The sequence below is a fragment of the Schistocerca gregaria genome, chromosome 8, assembly GCF_023897955.1.
Source record: "Schistocerca gregaria isolate iqSchGreg1 chromosome 8, iqSchGreg1.2, whole genome shotgun sequence".
Taxonomy (NCBI): domain Eukaryota; kingdom Metazoa; phylum Arthropoda; class Insecta; order Orthoptera; family Acrididae; genus Schistocerca; species Schistocerca gregaria.
In genome coordinates this window covers 373,686,327-373,711,465 of record NC_064927.1, presented here as the reverse complement: position 1 = coordinate 373,711,465, position 25,139 = coordinate 373,686,327, and the positions used below count along the sequence as shown (strand labels likewise).

The window sequence follows — 25,139 nt, the reverse complement described above, 5'->3', positions numbered from 1 at the left end:
TGGTATGTCTCTGTAAGGATTTTCTTGAGTTTCATGCAAAATTTACTGCAGACACTTGCTCCTCTAACATTTCACAAACTGTGCAACACGATGTTCTACTCAGTACAGTACTGAACAATAACTAACAGACATATAAGGACAAAACTCCCGATTGTTACACATTAAACACAGGTGTGTGCAGGGATGCCAACTACATTTCACTGCATCACAAAATTATCAATGTTCCAGAATGTTCTTTTGCACAGTCACAGGTTCAGTGCCTGGGGCACGTTATTAGTTCAGATGGAGTTAACCAGATCCTAGGTTAACTAAAGCAGTTGATAATTTTCCAACCCCAAAAAATGTCAAAGAATTACAATCTTCCCTTGGCTTAGCCAATTATAATAGGTGCTTTGTGCAGGATTATGCCACAATAGTAGAACCTTTAACAAAATTGCTAAAAAAGATGCATTATTTGAATGATCAGGTGAGTGTGAAGCACCAATGAGGAAAATTAAAGTAATTTTGACTAGACCACCTTTTATTCTTTTGAAAGATGCAGCAGATTACTGTAAAGAATCATATTATCTTTCTTTTCTCTCATTTTGTTTGTCTCTATAAATGGTAGTGGGTGGATGTATGCCAAGTTCTACCGCATTAATAATGTTAAAAAATGTGTACCCAAACTGTACATTAAAGATGGATTGTAAAAAGTTATTTAGGAAAAACAAAGTTTATCCGTACATGCACAATCTGTTCATCAATTCATCTGCCCCAAGAACCACCCATCAAGAGGACCGAAGCAAACAAGAAAAATTTGCATGAGCAGAGGAGGGGCATTTCGGATCTAGTATTGTTGTACCAATCTCTATGCATAATAGCGGTAACAGAAAAAGAATGTATGTAAATTTATGAGCGTTAATCTAATAATTTATTGAATATTGAAGGTCTGTTGATATTAATGCCAGCTGAAGTTCAATCAGGATATAAGTACTTTCCAATTTCTTTCAATTATTCTGTCAATTTTTTTAATTATTATTTAAGCAGCATATTGTAATCAGTTTCCACAATAAATGAGGGTTGGAACTTTAATAGTGGCAACTATTTATTTGCAGCTTGCACAAAACAGATACATGTTTCAAAGTTTTACTGACCTCCAAAGTAGTCACCAGAATTGTGTATAATCCATTGTCAGCGATGTGGAAGTCATAAGATACCCTTAGCAGTGCCAGTTGTGTTGGCAGTTTGAGTGGCGCGGTCTATTGCCTGATGGATCTGCAGCAGTTCTGAAGCAAATGCCGTGAAGTGTTTCCTTCACTTTAGAAATCAAGCTGAACTCACGCGTGCTTAAGTCAGGGGAGTGCAGTAGGTGGTATAGCACTTAGCAGCCCCATCAGTCAAACAAATCAGTAATAGCTTGCTCTGTACATGCTTGAGCATTGTCCTGGAAAATGAGGGTCAGGTCCTGCAGTATCATCACATCTGTCTCTAAGAGGTCGTAAGTTATGTTCCAAAAATGAACAGCATAGAGAAAGAAGTGATGGCACTTTCTGCAGGACCTGACCATCATTTTGCAGGACAATGCTCAAGCACGTACAGTGCAAGCTGTTACTGATTTGTTTGACTGATGGGGCTGCTAAGTGCTATACCACCTACTGCGCTCCTCTAACTTAAGCCCTCATGAGTTAAACTCGATTTTTAAACTGAACTTCACAGCATTCGCTTCAGAACTGCCACAAATTCATCAGGCAATAGACCGCACCACTCAAACTGTCACACACCTGGAACTGCTAAGGTTGTCCTATGACTTCCACATCACTGACAATGGATTATAAACAATGCTGGTGTCTGCTTTGGAGGTCAGTAAAACTTTGTAACATGTAACTATTTTGTACACTGTTTTCAGCAGTGGCAAAAGCATTAGGAAATTTCAATTATTTTTGTCCCCCCACCCTCCCCCCGATATTCCTTATTTATCATTCCTCAGTTTGTTGGAAGTACATACTCTGGGGGAATTGCACCCCTCCTAATTGCAATTCCATTTCTGCTGCTATGATTATTGATGATTGATAGATGTCCATGCCATTTAGGGAAATACATACCGCTCACATGACAATGATGTTTATTAACCTTTCCTCAAGTTGTGGCACCAGAAAATACATGCCCTAAACACATAGTGTTGTACTCTCCCCCTAATGATAGTTACGACTGTGCACAAAAGTGAGTGGTTCACATGTAGTAGAAAAACTTTGCAATAAAGTACCCATAATTCTAGAAGTCAGGTATGAAACCAATGGTACACGGGATATGTTGGAACATGTCAATTTACTAGCAGCCCAGTCAATGACAGTATCACCAAACACTGATGATTGTGCCAACCCACAGTAACATGGTTGTTTGCTGATTGACTTGTTTGTGTTTATCCATGGTAGACAATGTGGGCAGGGGATAAACTTTTGATAGCAGGGTTTCTTAAGTTACTGACAAGGCACAACATACATCCACCTGTACTTTCATGACACTGCAGTTAATTTTGAACCCTCACCTGTTACTTTTTTATTCTACTGCCACACCATAAACTCTATTCTCTTTTTCTCTCTTCTGTCGATGAGAGACTAGCTTGGGTTAACCCAGACTGCACTCCATTCGCAGTACCAGTTCTACCTCACTTTACCAACCAATTACCAATGAGGTATCACTCCTCCCTTGTTGCAGTCTGTGTTAACTCTTCGCTGAAGATCTGCCATGAGGTATGTACTGCATTCCAGCCAGACCATGAATCAAAAGACTTATGTTAACAATTATGAAGACTGAAGTTTTCTCTTATAGTTATCCAAAATGGAGTCATGCATCATTAGTAATACAGTTGTTTCATTTACAAGAATAGCCACTTCAACATCTGTAGATGCTCCTGTCTTGGAGCAGGCAGTGAGTATGTGCATACTTATACCCCTACACCTTCATCATTTCCTCTTTAATCATCATAAACCCTAAAAGTCTTCCCATGTACCAGCCAACTTGCAGTTTATCTGCAGCACTACTACAGGGTTTATTTCTTTCAGCATCCAACCAGTTAATCAGTGCAACTGTCATTGTACTTTTTTATCAGGCATGTACGAGGTTGTTGATTGATTCTCTGTTCCTTGAGGAGTGTTCACCCAGCAGGATGTGGTTGGCGATCACAGAGACATCAAGCTGGTCATAGTACTCTCTTCTGATTCTACCTACTTTCTGTCATCTTGCTATCCCACAGACACACACATGCCTCACATGTAACCTGAAAACTATGCACTTTCATGTAAGTCATAGTAACCTTCTTCACATACAACACAAACTCTTATAGAACACACTTACCCTGAGACACACTTCAGAGGATCACACCAGGAGTATTACCTTTTCCTATTTTATTTCTGTTCTTCTTATCCAGTCTCCAGCCCTTGGGTTACAGTTAATAATCACAATACTGCCCCGCCGCCAGCAAGCCTTAATTCACCTAACATACATTATAACGTATCAATTTCTGATTGTGAATAAAATGTTGCACCAGCCATGTACTTGGCAGACATGAGGTACCTGACGGCCGCCACAACTCTGCATACCCTTAGCCAACTAACATACAACATAATAAATACAAGGTCTGTTCAAAAAATTCTGGAACTTTGTCCACAAAGTTTTTCTACACTTACCTTTTACTTACTGTACATGGTCTCCTTTGGAATAGTCTCCTCCCTAACTGATAGACCACTCCCAATGCCATTTTCACTTCCAGAAGCAGATTTGGAATGCCTCTTGCTGGAGCGTGTGAAGCATTGTCTACAAATTGTCTTTTATCTTTGTCCTTTCAATGACATTTTCAACTTTGCAAATAAAAAAAGTCTCCAGGAGCCAGGTGTGGAGAGTATGGAAGATGAGGCACCACAGCAGATTTCACATTTTGTGCAGTAGTCACACACCAACAAGGATGAATGCGCGGGTGCATTATCGTGATGCAAATTGTCTCACCACATTTAAGTCTGTTTCCTTCTCAGGATTTCATGACATGATCCAACTGAAATAATATATTCTTCTGCAATCTGTCAGACAGTCAGTCTTTGATTAGCACATACAATTTTATTGATGTTTCTGACATGAACGTCATCGGTAGACGCCAAAGGGTGTCTTGAACGAGGCTCATCTTTAACTTTCATCCAGCCATTTTTAAACCATATGACCCATTTGTAACACTGAGTGTGGCTTAACCACTCATCACCATGGGCTTCCTGCATCATTTGGTATGTCTCTGTAAGGATTTTCTTGAGTTTCATGCAAAATTTACTGCAGACACTTGCTCCTCTAACATTTCACAAACTGTGCAACACGATGTTCTACTCAGTACAGTACTGAACAATAACTAACAGACATATAAGGACAAAACTCCCGATTGTTACACATTAAACACAGGTGTGTGCAGGGATGCCAACTACATTTCACTGCATCACAAAATTATCAATGTTCCAGAATGTTTTTGAACAGACCTCATATACATCCACTCCTGGAGCACATCCTCACATTATTCTTCCAACTAAGAAGAACCAGGCTCTACTCAAATAGCAGGAGCTATTAATTGGTCAGTCCTTGCATCTGGAGCTAATATCTCAAGCAGTAAAGGTACAGACAAGACTATGTTCTCGTAACTCCACCATGAAGTACAACTGGAGTGAGATTCATGAGCACATAGCGCACCAATGAACGCTTTGCAGCCTGCTCACTAGGCCTCACAAGCTTAAACACTGAGTGTATAAACACAGTCCCACTGCACTTATTAACGTGACCATGTAGTACTAGTACTGGCTTCTCATGAATTTCTCAGCTGTCAACTTTATTACTCTCTGCTAAAGTGACAGATAGCCCTGAGGTGTATACGACATTTCCTGTACCCTTGCTAAATGATGCTGTACTTCTGCCTTGTCATTGAGACCGCTCAGTCTTACTTGCTGTCTTATCAGCTTTCTTGGTACTCTAAATGTCATTATGACATTTCACAAATGGTTTTTGCTTATAAGCCCCTGTAACTGTGCGGGTGCCACTTACAAGGTGGACATCCCTACAAGGATGTCCTTAAATGTTATATGTGTACACTATCTTATGTCCTTCTAGCTCATTGATACTTACCTACTAATTTCCCCATGGTTTTCACATTCTGGTGACATTAAGTTAAGTCTTCAAAAATAATGGACAAACCCATATATGGTACACATCTGTTGTACATATACACACTGTGATTAATCATTTGTCTTATTAAGGGCTTACACCTTTACATGCTTTACTTCATTGCAGCTGATCATGATGAACATGTTCTCTCCCAATTATTTAACATATTCCGCTCAGTCCATTTGTATGCATGAAATTTTGTGGCCTTATGCCACAATTGACACTCCCTTCACACGTGGTAACAAGTCTGAAACTAAAATACAATTTGGGTTGCCTTTGTTAGGCACTTACTGTTGCTAACAATGGTATCAGGCAGCATTTGGCAGTCACTTCCTAACCAAAGTTGTACTATCAGTATAGTTGCTCATATTTGACTAAACAGCTAAACATGTACACACACCAGAACATGCCTACACCAACGGGTCACTCTACTCCTTGTTGACACAAGGTTGAGAACTTGAATCGTTAGACTATTATACTGGAGGAGTAGCTGCTTTCTTTCATGGCTTCCATCATGCCCCAAGGGAACTGCACTCTAGGTTCACTGTCTACATTTACTAGATGGAGGCTCACGGGTATTCTCCTTCTGCCTTTTACAGAAAGCATCTGCACTCTGTTGAGACTTTTCTGGGATTGTTGTGAGATGGAGTGCACCTGGTCCTTGGCTATCTCCCCTCCAAATCTAACGAATCTCCACACATTCTACATTTTATGCTAGCCAAGAGCACCTATAGACAGCCTCAGCTTTCAGATGTAGTAACACACCTGCCACTTTTGTGTATGTTGCACAACTCCTCCTTGCGAGTAGTGAGTGAGCCAGTGCCGGGTGCAAAGTCCTGGGTTTCATAGGATGCCATAAGCCTGAACAGAGGATCAGAATTACCTTCCCAGCCTCCCTTATGCTTGCCTTCATTCTCCTTCTGACATGAATATTGGTCTGTACCTTGTGTCATCTGACTAGTTTACTGTTGTTTGTGAAACCCACCTGACCAATCCATGAGGAAAACACACCTAAGTTTCACTTAGATTTCTCTACAATAAACTGCTATGCAGCTCCACCATACTATGTGAAAACTATTAAATTTTATTCAATCTGATTGTGAGATAAATTCAAACTGTGTTGCTCCTTGCACCTCTGATTCTTTTCTTCTATGATTTCATCACGTGTACTGGATTCATGTAAATTGGTCCACATGCCTCAACTTTTGGCGAGGCACATGCTTAGCTGTTTACTTTGTCGTATAAGTCCCTGATTTAAAATAACTACACTTTTCTGAAAGAAATTTTAAAGCCGCTATCAACAGAAAGAACATGATAGCTGTAAATGAGATGCATTTATTCTCTGTTGACACACAAACTTTTATGACCGATTCGCTCATGGACCCATAACAGTGCTTGTGGCTGGACCCTTAAGCCCAGTCCACGGCATCTGTCCGTGCAGACATTGGCGCAGATGTCTGTCCATGCAAAAGATCACTGCAAATGTGGAGTGTTCACACGACACAAACCCCAATCTACTACTCACCCGCCATCTGTCGGTGTAGAAAAGAAATATCAGTGGCAAGCGACTACACTCCTCATAAACGCCAGAAACTTAATTCAGTTACTTTGAAATATAGAAATGGAGGAAGTTCTGTTGTGGTCTGTGTTCGCAACTTGTGTTGCAAAAAACATTCAGACCAACCGCAGGAAACAGAAGGTGGTCAAAATGGTGTAGACAGTGGCTGCTAAAGCGAATGCAGTTTTCTCACGTACATTTACAGCAAGAGTTGCAGGGCGAACCTGTTTTGTTTTACATTACCTCGTGTTCTATTTCCTGGCACATTGACACTCCAATTTCATCTTCAATTGCACTCCTGCTTGGTCTTGGCGTTTCTTGATCACTAAGAAAGCCAAGCAGATCAAAATACCATAACATTGGCTGGTATACTTGATCAACTCTTACACCCGATCTTCTATATTTCTGAACTTTGGATAACTCTTTTCCGTAAACAGTTCACTGACAGACTTAATTTACTTGACTTGCCTTCATGAACTCATCCTTCAGGACAGTGTAAATAGCTTCTCATGTGTTGGGTATTATTTTACCCAATGCTTGGTTCGATATTGCAGTTGAAAATTCCAAATACTTGTAGCTCCTTCCTGTTGCTATGAATCTTAATGTTACGTCAGCTGTTTATGAGGAGAAATTGCCCTTCTCATACAAGTATTTTTTTCTCATAATATGAGGGGTTACAAGCTTTAACAGATAATTATAAGTTTCGACATCCATTTGCAAATACTTTCGCCAGTTCACAACGAATTTTTTTTTTTTAAATTACTGTTGCTCTGTTTGCCGAGGTGTCAACTGCCCGCAATTTTTCAATTAGAGCATTGTATGCTGCTGTCTTTTTGTCTCGCGTCACTATATTCTTTACTTTTAATCTTCCACAAACATGGGTGGTTTCTATATATTTCAATGAATTCACTTACAAACTCTCGAGAACACTGACGAGTATCAGTCATTTTAATGCCCTATGCGCACAAATACTATCACTAGACTGAGCATACAGCTGTTTTGCACCAGATTTGCGGCGATCTCCTGTCCACACGCTCCAACTTGTCTGCGCAGATGAGATTTGAACCCACAGATTTGAAAGGTTTCGCTCAAACCTCCAACTCCAACTTACAGGTTTGCACACACCTCAGGTTGGTGCAAATCTTCTGTCCACATGCAACGATCTGTCTGCACAGATGTGATGTGCGCAGACAGATTGTTGCGTGTGGACGGGCCTTTAAACAAAAAATTGGATTTGAATCTAAAACTGGTCAATACTCACAACTATTTATAATCTATATAAAATACTTATAAATATGCACTTTTGTGGTTGATGAACCATTTACTTTTTCTTTCCTTGTCCATCATACATTCTGAACAAATCTTCAATACCAATCAGCAGATTTATAGCATGAATCTATGTCTCAGTCTGCCTTATCAGTCTTTGTAAGCCTTGAGCAATATCATCCTACAACTATCACTTCACTTGCACACAACTTAACTTATACAAAGCTTTACCAGCTGTGCCTACTACTGTAAGGAGTGAGGCCCTTTACGATATTTGATGTTCCACAACTAGAAATGATAAGCGTTACACTTACATCTACATGTACATATATGTCTGCATTAACAAATGTCTTTTTATTGTAAAGTTTATAGATTTATGCTCTAAGATTGTCAGCAAGGATTTTTTCTGATGTTTACATGTCTTTGTTGTTGGTTCCATTTTTTCTACCATTGTCTGTGAGTCTGACAGTACTACTACTCGATCTGGTGCATGACCACCACCAATATAAACTATACTGCCATTTTGTGTTAGGATTCAGGGCTATCAGCACCCACAAATTTACAGTCAATTTTTCCAACTGATCACTTTGGTCATAAGACCAACTGCAGGTGTCATGCTATGCCCGCATTCCCGTGAGTGCTGACTCACATGATTTGTAAGCATTCAGGACACTGTTCGCTACCTCTGACCAAGCTGATGCCCAAAATAATGAAATCCTTGTTCATCAATAGTGCAACTTTTGCATATCGAAGATAGCTTTCTGGCCACTACCAGACAAATCCAGAGTGTAGCTATCGAGCTGGTACAACAATATGAAGAACTTAGGAACTCAGTCCAGTGTGAAGTAGTCACTGTATATAAGAAATTATCATACCTAATTGTTAAGCTGGAAATAACCAAGGTGTTACAGATCTTGCTATACAATACACATGAACCCAGTTACATGTCAGCACTTCACAGTCTATTATTCAGCTGGGGTTGCAACAGAAGCTTAGCCCAAACTGTTACCCACCAAATATTAAACATTAACTAATATTTCCTTTCATTTATTGACTCCTATGTTGATGATTTACCCCATATGGGAATTGACTCTACCATATTACAACTCAGCTACTAGTGTACAGTTTATTGTCATAGTCCCTGGATGCACTAAACATGCAGGTCTCGTTGCCTGTCATTTGTGCAAACTATGAATTTGAATGTTACAATCTTTGCCCCTTCCCATTTGCCCAGAAATATGTCCTCAGCAAAGCAAGAACACATTGATTGTTAGTAAAGACTGTCACATGCACTTGTCTGTGTCACTTAATATGCTTCAATATTGCATTCGCACTTAATTATTACGTATGTCCTACCCTGTCTCTTAGCACTGGGATAAATAACTGTGAATCTGAACTATTTTTAGAAGAAACTAAAATACCTCCCAGGCCCTGTACTGTTGTCATGATATACAAAGCCTGGTTCATACCGGTCAGTAAGAGCTTACTATATTCTATGCCACAAAACACTATAGTGGCCTTACTTTGTTTGGATCATACATTTATGTCTCAGACATATTGGGTTACTCTGGTTAATAGTGGACCGCTCTTTAACAGTTCCATCTGTGACATAGTTGTGCCCAACAGCTAACTATCTGCCTGTCTTATATAGGCACATAATGATAGTATTAAGCCTTTTCTGTTTGTCCTGCATGAAGCCCTCCTAGTGTTGATTCACCCTGACATCCTATGTGTATTGCCAAGTAATACCAAAACTCATCTCATAGAGTCTATAAAATCATTTATTGGCTCGAAAACAGGGACAAATTACCCTTGACCATTTGATTGCCCATGTTAATGACTGGAACATTAAACACTACAAACACTGTGTAGTCATTCCTAGTGTTACATCTGATCCTCTTACCCGAGCAGCAGCCATCTGGTTAATACCATGAGTGAAACCGTTAGGAACATGGAATGCTTCAGGCATGAGCCCTCCTTCCTAGCTTAAGATTTGGAAATTTGTGCTAAGTTCCTATGGGACCAAACTGCTGAGGTCATCGGTCCCTAGGATTATATACTACTTAATCTAACTTACGCTAAGGACAACACACACACACTCATCCCCGAGGGAGGACTCAAACCTCCGACGGGGAGCCATGCAAACTTTGGCAATGTGCCTCAGGCTGCACGACACTTCTGATTTAACCATTATGCACTCATAGAAGTTAGTAATCTTACATTTGAGTGATATATTTACATGTTTATGTACTTTATGCTGAAGAATTGTTTAACGAAACATAATATATAGTAATATGGGAATTCTGTGCTACACTTGGTCCCATTGGGATAGTCTCTCTACCAAGTGTAGAATTTAATTGCTAATGTTGTATACCATTCTCATGTAAGAGAAAAGCATAGATATTAATTAGTGTAGTATTGTAAACTTTTGTCACTGGCCCCAGAACTTGACTGCAGAGATCTTTGTTCTGAAAACTTGCACAGTTATATGTAAACCCACTTCGAACTGACACTTGCCTATGAGTCCTTGCTGATTTGCCTCTGTGACTGAGTGTTGCAGTCCCCTGCTGCATGCGAGGCCAGACAGCCATCCACAGCAGCATAAACACTACTGGCTATGACAACAGCCACACTGCTGTGCTCCACACTGAAAGCATGCCAGCTTAGCCACTGCCCGGCTGTTGCTTCCGTGCCACATTCATTGACTCCAACCACCATCACTGCCCTGGTGATACTTCCATCCCAACAGTGTCACATCACTGTAACGACTCAAAGAACCACCATTTTCCCCTCTATTTTTGTAAAGTTTTCTAACTGTTGGGCTCATTACACAATCCAAATCCTTTATGTTCTTTTGTAATATCAGACAATATTACCTTGATTTGTACACTCTGAATCACTTAAAGAATTTTATTCCAGCACCCCGCAAGAGAATAAGCTCCCTGGTCAATGTCGGCAACCTGTCCAAAGGAACCCTTTACCTTTGACTACCAACAGATATTTCAACATTCATTTGATCCATAAAATGGGTTCTGTGGAAGAGGGAGGGTGTGCGTATTGAGAAACCAGACTGGGAGGGACACTCAAGGTTTGAGGAATCTTTCTTTCAAAATTTTATTATGTTTTATGATTTCGGTATTGCGTTCTTTGATGAGGCAGTGGCTGGACCTAGTGGGTGGGTACTGGAAGTTACTTGATGTGCTCCTACCCATGGCTAGTTGTGTGGGTAATGTTTTCACCATGGGTACTGCTGACAACAGGCACTATTTTAGGGCGTTGCTGACCATAGTAGGCCTTGGGGTCCTCCTCTGCCGGCCAGTATGAAAGACGGAAATTTTCATGTAAGGGACATGGATTGGGCCAGCAAGAAGAATTCTAGGAGAGAGATAGTCAGTCACTCTCTAGTCTACTAGCTCTTCTCCCACTTAGATGTTTTTGCTAGCTCATCTTTTAGGGAACCATGCTCTCATTCTGACTGTGGCAGCATCCCATTGCCATAGCTCATCTCTTTTGTGGTATCCCTCAGTACTAGGGCCTGGAGCAATAAATTTCAAATGTGGCACTGAAGTTCTTGTTATGATTCTCATTTTGAGAAATTCACTAGCTCACCCTAACACTCACATGACGCACCCATCCTAACTCAATCGTCCCTGGACATTGTATTAAAATACACTTGTTTACTACAATGGAGAGGAGAAACAATGTACCATCAGTATTGTACAAATGTGTTGCCCAATTTTGAATTTGTTCTAACAAATTTGATTTGATGTTAACAATAAATCTCACTTCCTCTAAAATTAATACAGGAAGAATCACACCTTCCATAAGGTGACAATTCAGTCATGGAACTTGTCCCATATATTAATATTTTTGTTATTTTTCTATTCAGATGGTTCCAAAGAGCTCAACAGTGTGTGTGATAAGGCATGCATGGAACATTAGGGAGACAAAGTAGCAGGCCACTACTTGTTCTAATACTTCGATTACAGTTGTGATTATTTACAATGTTACAATAATAATTATTAATTAGGTAGCTCAGTTGCTCAATGGGTAAGTGTCCAACTGTGAATTCCAAGGTCCAGCGTTAAATCCCCAGCCAGCCCTAGGATTTTTATCTTATCTCCTTTCACCTCCGGGCATGATTTGTACATGTGAAAACTGCCGCATAAACCCATGTTTCAGAGTCTATGTTAAACTGTAGTTCTCCCTGTAACTGGCCGAGAAAGTCGGTCTGAAGATCAGAGGAAGGCAATGGTAGTGTGACCAGTCATCTCTAGGCTCCCACAATATTCTTGTTAATCCAAATACAAATAAGAATAACATTTACATTATCTCATGTGGTGGTTCTCCAATGAAGCCTTACACCCTAAATTCTTGTTTGCAAAAAAAATAATTTTATTCATTTTAGATTTGAATAAGTAAAACCAATTAGTCAACATCAGTTTATTCTTTTTCTGCTGTATTTTTGTGACAATGCAAGTTGTCAGTAAATGAACATGATTGATCATTTGATAAAGCTCACAAGCCCCTTTAAAAATCGATCTGTGAATTTGAGCTATGACCAACAGATCACCTTTTACCCTAACAATATGTTTACAGGATCAAAGGCCATCAATTCTGAAACCCTTTCCCTTCTGTCATCACGAGATGGATTTTCTTACACTTTACTGCATTTATGGGCTGCAGAACGTGCTTCACTATGATGAAATATCCCGATATTGTCAGCAAACACTTTACCTAGTAAAGTCTCGCAACCATCCTCAAGAATTAGTAAATGAAGCCAGAAATATTGTCGGTTGTTAAGGATGCCAAACGAAAATACGAAGTGTATTAAAACAATTGGAATATTTGATTTTTGGAAAGATTTTTATTTATTCAGCTGCACCAATGTTATCCCCTTCAAAATAGTCCCATTAGATGTTATACTTTCATGCCAGTGCATTTTTCACTTCCCAAAACACTTCTGTAACATTACGAAATAGCTTTTCAGTCTCTCAGGAACATGTTTCTCATCTCACCTATGTGAGCAAAACCATGAGCCTATGGTGTTTTTTTCCTTTCTTTTTTTTTTGGGGGGGGGGGGGGGGGCAGACATAAGTTGCACGGGACCATGTCTAGCAAATATGAAGGCTGGCATCTGGGTAAAAATTCATAAACAAGCAATGAAGTACAAGCTGGTGCATTATCGTGATGCAAAATCCATAAACAGTTTCACCACAAATCCATCTTTTTCAATTGCTCCAAACACGTGGCAATGAACTTTCAAGAAGTAATCCTTATTGATAACTGGAAATAGTGGCGAACTCTTGGCACACTGTACCATTGAAACTTAAAATCAGTGAGCATTACCTTCACATATCAGTGCACTTCTTGAGCTTTTTTTAAGGTCTTGACATTCAAGAACGCTGCTACTGGGATGCTTGAGCCTTAGCCTCCGTCATATATCTGCAAGGGGGTACCCAAAAGAAAACGAACGAATTTCTTGGTGGGGAGGGCTTTTGTAGCACCGTGTTTTGCCACTGGGTATGCATAAAGCAAATATTCCAGAGTCAGTAAGCCAAGTGCTAGTTTAGAGCAGAGTTTAAAGTGACAAATGTTTTGTGGGATTGCCATTTTTGCAATGGCTTATTTTTATGAACAGCTTGCAGCAGTGAAATTCTGCTTTTTGCTCAGAAAAAGTGGAACTTCCACAACTTCACATTTTCAGTTATGCTTATGTTGATGTTTGGAACTACATACTTGTCCAATAGACTTTCTACACAATGAAGAGAACAAAGTCGAACAAAAGTAGCTCAAAAACTGCAATTTTAAAACTTATCTTTGAATTAGCAGTGCTCTGAAAGTGGTACTAGACACTGATACTTTAGTGAAAAGCAAATCAGTGTAATTTATTGACATTCAGTGTTTTTATGTGTGAATAAAATAGTCGCAAAATACAAGATGTCAGTTTAAACTTCAGCTCAAAACTACATCCATCATAAGGCTTTCACTATTCTTAAGCATTATCAGGTTTCATACTCAGCTGCTCTGTGTTCTTCACCCCATTAATTAAAAGAAATGTAAGTCTCAAATAAATTTGCTATGAAAGGTATTAATCAGCCACTGGAAAGCAATACTTCTCTGTAGAACTGACATCATTAGTGAGCAGGCCTGGCCTAGAGTGCATGTTTGTGAAGACACTGTGTTTCATATATTTAATGATTTTGTTGCATCATTGTTCATTGTGCAGATACATGAACCTTCAATTCAGAAAATACCAAGTTCTACACTGTCCAGTCACATTCATGTGATAACCTGTCAAAAGCCTGAATAACCACGTTCTGCAGTGCTAACCGCTACGAGACAGGCAGGAAAAGTGTCAATGAGGTTCTGGAAGGTATCAACAGGGATGGGTTAACCTGACTTCGAGTGGCGTGTCCCGCTGCACTGAGTTTCTCAGATGAGGATTTATGGCATGTACAGCCCGATAAGGTGGCCCCACAGATTCTTGATTGGGTTTAAATCTAGGTAGTTTGGTGGCCAGAGGAGTACAGTAAACTCATCCTAGTGGTCTTCAACGACCGCCCACCCCCACCCCACACACAGAGTGAAGAGTGTGACATCCCACTGCCAAGGAAAAGCAAACTGCTTGTAGGGGTGTATATGGCCCTCAAGGGTAGATATATACTTGTGTTTCTCTACTGTGTCTACCAGAATGACTAGATCACAAACACAATGCCACGAAAATTCTCCCTAGACCACACCACTCCCTCTTCTGGCCTAGATCCTTCCGACAACTGTTGCAGGGTGTTTGCTTTCAGACGTATTGTCATACACGCCAATGGCCAACTGTCTAATGGAGCATAAAACACGATTCATCTGAGAAACCCACCTATCTCCACTCAGTGGATGCCCAGTTATAGTACTGCACAGTAGTCAGCATGGTTGCGTTCGCCCCGGTAGCTGAGTGGTCAGCGTGACAGACAGTCAATCCTACGGGCCCGGGTTCTATTCCCAGCTGGGTCGGAGATTTTCTCCTCAGGGACTGGGTGTTGTGTTGTCCTAATCATCATCATTTCATCCCCATCGACGCGCAGGTCGCCAAAGTGGCGTCAACTCGAAAGACCTGCACCAGGCGAACGGTCTACCGGATGGGAGGCCCCAGCCACACGACATTTCAGCATGGTTGCATGAGCCAGGCACCTGCTACGGAGGCCCATATGCAGCAGTATTCATTGAATGGGAGACACTGTTGGTATCCCCTTGGTTCATCTACGAGATCTGCTCAACAGTTGCACATCTATTTGCCCACACACATCTCCGCAACCCTCATTTACCTCATTATCTAATGCCTATGGTGGACAACAGTTGCCCAGGGGCTAGTTTTGGGTAGTGCCGTTTTGCCATGCACTGTATACTTTAACCAAAAAGCAGCACACAAGTAATTTACTAACTTGACCACGTATATACACTCCAAGAAAGAATTCTGATATTGTTTCCTTGTTCAAGAGGCAGCCAATATATTCATCCACACAATACAGAGACACAATTGACAACAGGTTGGTGAAAAAGCAAAGCAAATCATTTTACCCATAACACAGGATTCCCGTCTCTTCCCCAATGCTCATTGCCTGAGTACAGGACTGATTTACTTCTACCTGCCCTGAGATTCCAAACAGAAAATTGTGGTTTAGGTGGAAGGTCCTGTTACAAATCTGAGTAAGCACCAATTGCTGTGAACATGTGTGATTCTTTCACCTGCAGTGTCATACTTTACACTTTTGATTCCATAAAATTTGCTAGTGCTCAAAAATTAATACTTGGTACTTTATACGGCAGTCCTCCTCACTCTTTCTTGAATCTATAATATTACCCAAGGTATCACTTTGAAACACATTACTCCCAAAGACATGGTACATTTTAAAACCGTAGTCCAAACTGAAATTTCAAAAGGATATTACTACTTTATTAAAGATGTTAAAAATTTCATGCAAAAAAAAAAAAAGTACCTCTTCTATAGACACACAGATACAATTCTGGACCGTTTGACGTGAACATATTTTCTTTCTCTCCAAATACATTGTGGTGTAATCCTTCAAATTCAACAAAGGAGTTATTCTGAAAATTAAACGCTATGACTTCTTGGACCTCTTAAATGGACTTGAAATTCGGGAGTGAAAGTGGTGTTTAAAACTTTTCATTTAGGTTAAATTACATAGGTATGAGGGTATTTGCTTACTTTTCATTTCTGAATTTAAAACAATTAACTCCTTAAGTACTCTGCCTTATCTGTCTCTTAACACATTACGATACTGTTTTGAGGCATTGTTAAAGCACTTGCACACACACATTTCATTAATAAAAAGTAATCATCTGCCCTGCTTTGCCTCCCTCTTATGTAGTTTCCGTCTTTTTGTTTTCTCATTTACCTGCCTATTATCTTCTCAATGCTGCTTCTATACAGTGAGTAGTTGTCTTTTCTTACAGTAATGACTCTCTACTCCATCTGGGAGTAGTTAGTGTAGTGTTCGTACTCTGTAGTTCAACATGAATGAAGACAGTGAAGAAAAAAGCTGTCTGCTCAGTGTTCACTTTCATATGATAATGATGTGAATATAGCTTTCCAGTGAGAAATTTAGATACAAACATGCTCCATCTCTAATTTATCTATGTTCCACAAATTTAGGGGTTGTTTACAGTCATGTCAATAGTAACAACAAATTTGCTTAGTTGCTATATCATCTGACCATGACTATATCATTCCACTCTCCTTTACAACTTATTACTACTATTTATTTCTACCTTTTCTTAGCCTTCTATCTTCCAAGGTGATGACATGATATAACATATTAAGTAAGCAAGCTAAGTAAACTTGGTAATTGTAATTTTGTAACAGTGCCATGCTTAGCTGAATGCCTTACAGGTGAGTAGGTGCCTTCACTAATTTTTGTTTCTTGATCCATTCTGTTATTTCTGCTATTGTAACAACTGTTAACTTGTTTTAGAAATTTAACACAAATTACAGTTCATCCAAATCTGCTGTTCAAGTAACATGTTGCTTTACTGTATATTCTGCTTGCTTATAAAGGATTTGTGAGGAAAACAAAAATAAACATCACACATCACATTTAATGACAACTAATGATTGGTATAAAATGTATTTTATTCATCCTGACCAATTATCTGCAGCACAGCAGATGTAAAGTGTCTGAACATAAGTAGCCTGTACAACAAAAACTGTCCATCATCTTACACAGAATGTGTTATTGTACTACATATAAACTCTCCACTAAGAGACAAAGTCATTACAAACTAACAGTACATAGCAAATAAAGAACAAAATAAATGAAGCAAATAAAGAAAATACAGGTGGTAGTTCTTTCGTTTGCTACATAAATGCAGAGGTGTGTATATAAACATGTGTAAAGAAAAGTTTTAATGAAGAGATTGACAGAAATACAAGTTGCTTCAAAAACCTGTTGTTTGGACAATGCATAAAAATATTACAGTAGTAATTAAATCAGTCTATCTCACAAATGGAAGATTGACTAGTGACAAAGGCGACACGGCTGATATTATTTCAAATACAAAACTGAAGACATAGGAACTGTAGGAACCTGCATTAACATATAAAAAATAATTAAAAACTCTGCCAGTGGAAGACTAAATTATATCACATAGTTCAAATGCAATATGCCTGAAACCTGTAATACAGAATCTTTGTGAAAACTGACTGCTACAAAAAGTTAGACACATTGTACTTGGATGCTGCATAAAACTAGACATGGGAGCAAAACCCAAATTTCTGTAACAGCAAAACTGTGGCAGGGAGTGTTGAACTGATTATTATTGCAATTTTACAAAACAGTTCTAGTTCAGCCAGATCTTCACTTGACATGTAAATACTGTTGGATTATATATAATTTCAATAGTTCATATAATATATATACTTTCATATAAAACCTGTGAATACCACAGCACCTCTATTTCACATCATCCACTTTCCCATCCCATGCTAACCCCTTCCAATTACCCACAGAGAAGGAAAGAATTCCAGAGTCTTTTAGACACTATTAACATATTCCACAGGAAAGAAGACCTCTGATTGTATAGTAATGTGCGTGCAAAAAGCACCAAAATGTATTAACATCTGGCATCAAACACACAAACAAATCCTATACATAAATAAATTAACTCTTCCACAACACACAAGAACAAAGAAAAACTAACTTAACTTGGAATGTGTGTGAATTCCTCTGAACTGGTACCACCAACAACAAAAATCACTGCTCTGATGTTTCCACTTTAGGTTTTTTCTTTTCAGTATTACTATCCTGATCACCAGTTTCTGCATCATCACTTGCACTCTTCCTCTTTAGTGATTCTGGACTTTTAGAACACTGGGCATCAGAAATAGAAGATGGTATACCAATATTACAGTCATCAATCTTTACTTTTTTAGGGCTAACTTCGGTCTCATTTTCACTTTCCCAGACTTTTCTTTTTATTGAAACTTCTGTTCGTTCACCATCAGTATCACTGTTGACTTTATGTTTAACACGAGCTTGTGAATCACTTTCATTTTCCTTTGCCAATGGATCTGAAGCTGGTGAATGTGTCTGATTTTTTTCTGTATCTTCCTTTTCACATGAATTACCGTCATCCTCACTGCTGACAGGTTTTTCATCAGGTTTCGACTCCTCTGATGCGGCAGACTGACTAAGATGATTGCCAGCTGTGCCTAAACTACTTTCAGAATTTTCAATTACTTTTTCTTCAACAGAAGACTGAAGAGACGTAGATAGTAATACAGAGTCAACATTTGTTGGGGTATCCTGTATTTTTTCTTGTTTTGCCAACTTTTGATCCATCTTTTTGTCACAATCGGGCACATCTTCCACGGCTAAGCATAAGTCTGTCCCTTTAAATTTTTCACTTGCTGCACGCAATTCAACAGTTTCCTCATTAGTTTTCTCCTTCATAAAATGATGTTCTGATGTTTTAGTTAGGTCCCTTGAATGAAGCAAAATTTCACCTGCTGTCTCAGTTTCAGCAGTTTCTGAATTAGTTTTATCAGGAACAAATTCTGATGTACTGCAATCCACAGAAGCTTTATTCTTAGCTGTAAGAGAATTTTGACTAGCACTGATACCATCACTTCCAATTTCTTTTGTTGCCACCTTTTCAAACAAACTCGTTTCATCGGAAGACCTTGGTGTAACTGAAACACTTACACTGCCCTGATTAACTGAGGCTTTGCCACACAATTCAGATGTATCATCAGCTGTTTTTCTTACAAATAATTCTTCACTTATTAAACCTGTAGATGTTGGCACCTCAGAAGACTGTAATGATTTTTCTGTCTTTTCTAATATAGCTTGCTGTGAAGCTAACCTTTTCTCAGATTCCACACATGATACTTTTACACTCTGTGTATCATTCCCCTTCAAGGACTGCTCTACTTCACCTGATTTATTTATCTGTACTACAATCATTTGCCTCTCTTCTTCCATTTCTATAGATGCCACCAGTTTGGATCTTGTTGAAGTTTCTGATTCTGAAGTAAATGCTGTTTCTACTTCTTCTGGCATGGCACAACTTGAGTCCAATTGTGTCACAGAATCTTTCACTATTTCTGATGATTCATGGACAGAAGATGAGGCCAATTCAGGAGCAATCAATGTCTTTTGTGCATTTTGACCTTGCACTTTGTTTGAAGATTTTTGAACACATTCAATCATCTTTGCAGGTATCTCACAACCTAATACTGAAGGCACATCAGTAACAGTCTGCTTTGTTACCTCAGATTTTGCCGCTTGTTCAGAAGATCTTTCTTGAGACAATTTTCTTTTGCCCCCACAATGTTGTTGTTCTGAGAGTTGATCCGAGGCATGTGCAACACTTTCCTCAGATTTAACTGCTGGAGTATGTGGTGCTTCAATTTCCTGCACATCTGCAGTCAATGATGTCCTTCCTAATGGCATTTCTTTGTTTGATGGTTCCTTAGTTTCCAAACACCGGTCGACTTGCTGAAGAATTTCTGTTTCAGAAACTGGAGTTTCAGTTTCTTTCTGTTCTTTTTCCAATTTCAACATCATATTTTGAGATATTTGTGAACTTAATACAGCAGGAGGAGTTATGTCCAAGCCTGGTACACCAGGAACTTCAGTCGTTCCTCGAGGAGTCTGGAGTCCCGTGGTTTTCATTTCACGTTCTGTACCTTCAGAAGCCATTGCCACCTGCTCACCTGTAAACTGATTTAGTGGAGGCACCATACTTTCAAGTTTTTCAGAAACAATCTCTACTGTTGATGTAACTACTTTAGACTTGGCATCTACAACTGATGTTTCTGCTTCAGAATGTGATGAGACTACAGTAGATTTGTTTGATGATTTTGTCAGTGCTTTCATGGATTGAGCTGTTTCTGATGATTTCACCACTTCAAGTGTTTCTGTTACTGTCTGTGAAGTTGTCAGATTATTTTCAGTTACTGTGCACAATTTAGGTTCTCCAGACTTGACTTTAGCTTCATCATCAGATACAAATGTCCTCTCTGCCACTAGAGTCTCATCTGCTTGTGAATGTGCCAATTCCTTCAAATCCAGCATGGCTGTTCCTGTCTCATTAGTTGTTTCTTTGGACAACTCAGCTGCTTTAGATGTATGTGTGTTAATACTTGAGGGCATTTTGTCTGTTCCCACTACACTTGCACCTGACAATTTATCTGAACAAAATGCAACTTCTGGCATCTGAAGTTCCTCTACTTCTGCTTTTGCATTTTTTAAATTCTTTGTAACATTAGAGGCAACTGAAAGTGCACTTTCTGGCTGGGTTAATGGCTCTGGTCTACTGTGAGTTTGATGAACACCCATTTTAGGCAAGGATTCAGAGCCTACTTTGTTACCCTTTTCAAGGACAATTTCTCCTGTTCGCTTTACCTGTTCTACATTCTCATGCCCAACTTCAGAATCTGCTTTTGCATTTGGAGTACTAACTGCACCATCTGAAATTATGGTGTCTTCAATGGCCACTTGACTTGTTTCTTCACATACTTCATCAGACTCTGATGGGCTCAAAGTGGCTTTTACACTTACTGAGGTAGCCATGAGAATATTTTTACATTCTGTTTTTTCATTTTCAGGTTTATCAGAGCTAACTGCAGGCTTTTTGTCTCCAAGTAACTCTTTCTTGCGCCAATGATCTTCTGCTGGCAAAGTTCCTTTACTTTCTGTTATAGCTGATGATGCAGCTATCTTTGCAGTAGTTTCTTCATGAGGCACCACACCTTGACCCTTTAGTTCTTCCAGTGCTTTAATTTCTTCAGTTTTACTGGATGCGACTGTCATTACTGGGCTCATTGGTGCTACCTCTGATGTACTTAAAACTACATGCACTGTTTCCAAATTTGTATCCATTCTGTCTGAAGATGATACATGTTTTGAGCTGTCGATTTGAAGACACACCCTCGCACTGGAAGTTTCTGTTTCATGTTGCAGAGTCTTTCGTATGTTACATGGAGAACCATCTGAGGAATTGTCTACTGGATTAATGTTTGGTTTTGACATTTCGACATCATCTGATGGCAATGGCACAGCAACTGTGTCTTTAGGGAACTTTCCTTCACCTATAATGGTGGCACTGGCTGTGAGAGGACTTATTCTTGTCACATTTTGTTGATCTGGCACTTCATCCTTTGTAGATGTAACTGCTCGACTCATCAGTGCTTCAGATGTAAGGATTGGCTCTACACACAAAGGCACCTTAGAACTTGTTATTAATTCTGCAGAAGTGTTAGAAATGGACAATGTCTTTTCTGATGGTAACACTGTAGTGTTTTGTACTGACTGTGGGAAAACATCCACAAATTTCGATGATACTTCTTTCTTCCCCATATCATCTGACAACTCTCTGGCAAGTCCTAGTTTGGTTTCTGCTGATGCCGACAGATCTGCAGCAGCATCTGTTGCCGCATGCAGCTGCTCCTGTCTAGCACTGACAGTACTGGATGCCTGAGGAACCACATTTGTCGTATTTGGTTCACACTGTACAGCATCCTCAATCTTAACGACTGCTACTTCTATGTCTAATGCTGACTTTTCTGTCAAACTAGATTTGGAAATTATGCCATATTCGCTTGGTGTTACTGACTGCACATTTTTATCAACATCCATGGGAACGATCTCTTCAGAATGTAGTGTTGGATGTAGAGGCAAAACCACTGCAGTTTCTGTCGTTACCTCTGAAGATGGTTCGTCCTTCTCTTCTATCTCCGAAGCAGAAGGTTCTGGTGTTTCCCCTCCTGGTTTGCTTTCAATTTCCATCTGCCCATCTGTAATATCAGAAAACGAGTTCTTATTACCAGCAATTTGGACAGTTGCACAAATATCCACATTAGGTGTGATCTGACTTTGACATTTTTCTTGAGATTTACAGGTTAAAGGTTGCACACTGTTAGTTGTTTCAGACTCTGCAGCACAGACAGGTTGAGACTCAAGATCCACTAATGTATCTGCTTTCTTCAATGACAGCAAATCACCTCCCACTTTATTCTTCAGAACATTTTCCTCTAAACTTCTTTCCAATATTTCAGAATTAAGTTCTGGTGTCACAGAAGAACTCTGTTCAGTGTGACACCTCTCATGGTGAACTGATATTTCGTTAGACTCTTCACTACGTGGAAAAACTTCATTTTCCACTTTTGTGGCCTTCAATGTCTGGTCTACGTCAGAAATTTCCTCAGTAACACAACTTGTATTTACTTCTTCACGAGCACTAGAAACATAATGACCTATGTTCTTTGAGGCACTATCTCTAACTAATGACAGAGAATTTGCAACACTTGGCAATGTATGTTCAGTTGCTTCTGCAGTTTCTTTCTTTAAATCAATGTTACATGGAGAATTACATACTTCCTTATCTGTGTCAGCCATTTTATTGCATAAGGTATCAGCAAGAGATTTTGAAAGTTGTTCTGTTTCTGTAGCTCCCATCCCTAATGAGGAACTTTCTTCACATTCTGTATCAACTGAAGACAGTGTTTCTTCCATACATAATGTAGAAACAGCAGTGGAAGAAATATCGCTTTCTTTCTTCTCAACTAATTCACATTCCTCAACATTAATGTTCGATATTTTCACATCCTCCCCTACTTCTTGGGAACTATATGATTTCTCCATTTTGCTGGAAGTAGTATCAGGAACATCAGAAGATTTCACCAGTTTACATGGCTTCACATAGTCTTTTAAATTATCTGCATCAGATCCCGAAGAAACTGCTTTTCTCTTCAGTGATGAGGAACTGTGATATACCAAACCTGTATCACCTGTTTCCGCTTTATCTGTTGAGCTTCCCTCCTTACTAATTTCAGGCTTTATGCTTGATTCTGTAGCTTTTATTTGATCTGAATCAGTCAATGGTGGTAACTGCTGATCTGCTTGTGAAGATCGCTCAGTTAATGAACTCAATTCATCAGAACTGCCTACTTGATTGCATAATTTGAATTTGTCAACACCCTCAAAACTCTTAGGTGTGTCACTTTGTTCTGTGGCAGCTGCTTCTGATTTGTCTGGCTGTGCAGCTACTGCCAAATCATCAGACTGATTAGACTCTCCTGTGGCTACTGGTGGCTCGCATTTGTCTGAATCTGCAAGTGCTGTTGGTGACTCACTTTCATCTGGCTGTGCTGCAGGCGGAGCCACAATTTTGACTGCCCCCGCAGTGTCCACCGGAGTCCCAGTTTCACCTGGCCCTGTACTGTCCACCAGAGCCTCAGTTTCGCTGGGTCTTGCAGTGACCACTGGAGCCCTACTTTGGTCAGCTTCCACAGTTGTCCCACTTTTGTCAGAAACAGCTACAACCTCTGTTGACCCTAACTCCGATGCAGCAGGGGACGCCTCAGTTTCCTCTGACCTGGAGACAGCAGGGGCCTCAGCTTTCTCTGGCTCGGCTGCAGACGCCTCAGCTTGCTCTGGCTCGGCACCAGACGCCTCAGCTTGCTCTGGCTCGGCACCAGACGCCTCAGCTTGCTCTGGCTCGGCACCAGACGCCTCAGCTTGCTCTGGCTCGGCACCAGACGCCTCAGCTTGCTCTGGCTCGGCACCAGACGCCTCAGCTTGCTCTGGCTCGGCACCAGACGCCTCAGCTTGCTCTGGCTCGGCACCAGACGCCTCAGCTTGCTCTGGCTCGGCACCAGACGCCTCAGCTTGCTCTGGCTCGGCAGCAGACGCCTCAGCTTGCTCTGGCTCGGCAGCAGACGCCTCAGCTTGCTCTGGCTCGGCAGCAGACGCCTCAGCTTGCTCTGGCTCGGCAGCAGACGCCTCAGCTTGCTCTGGCTCGGCAGCAGACGCCTCAGCTTGCTCTGGCTCGGCAGCAGACGCCTCAGCTTGCTCTGGCTCGGCAGCAGACGCCTCAGCTTGCTCTGGCTCGGCAGCAGACGCCTCAGCTTGCTCTGGCTCACAAGATGCAGCACCTATCTCTGTTACTTCTATCAGCTTAGATGTTTCACTCTGGCATGGTTTCAGAACTAGGGTTGTCTGTCCAGCTGCCATTAGTGCCACACTATGTTCTGTTTCAGCTTCAACTAGCTCTGCACCTGATACCACTTTCTCCATGACATGTATTCCCACAACTGTCTCAGTTTGGTTCGACTCCAGAGGTACATTTGCATGACCTGAAGCTACTGCTGTCCCAATATGATTTGCCTCAACTTCACCAGGCTCTGCTGCTGCTTCGATTTTCTCAGATAAATCTATCTCCACAGACAAATCAGTTACTACTAGTTTTGCAACTTCCTTAGTTTGCCTAGGATCTGTCATAGCCATCTCTGCCTCAGTTAAACCTGCATTCGCAACTGCCACAGTGGATCTTGGCACAACTCCCAGAGCCTGAATTAGGTCGGGGTCTGCAGCTCCAACCACTTCACTTCTGACAAACTGTGCAGTAGTTCCAGCTGCCTCACTTTGGTTCAGTTCAGCAGGAGTTTGAATCGCCTCTTTCTCGGCCGGCTCTGCAGGAGCTTCAGTCCCCTCATTTTGGTCGGGCTCTGCAGCAGTTCCGGCAGCCTCAGTCTGGTCCGCCTCGGCAGGGGCTCCAGCCTCCCCAGTCTGGTCCGCCTCGGCAGGGGCTCCAGCCTCCCCAGTCTGGTCCGCCTCGGCAGGGGCTCCAGCCT

General features: G+C 40.5%; 1 protein-coding gene across 1 annotated transcript in view; it reads right to left on the bottom strand.

Annotated features, from left to right (window-relative positions):
- Nucleotides 1-17,117: 17,117 nt before the first annotated feature.
- LOC126285200 (uncharacterized) overlaps nucleotides 17,118-25,139 on the bottom strand; it is a 111,664-nt gene continuing 103,642 nt past the window's right edge. Inside the window, exon 14 of the mRNA XM_049984506.1 lies at nucleotides 17,118-25,065. Coding sequence (XP_049840463.1) covers nucleotides 18,256-25,065 — 6,810 coding nt within the window. The 3' untranslated portion in view covers nucleotides 17,118-18,255. The remainder of the gene's footprint in view (nucleotides 25,066-25,139) is intronic.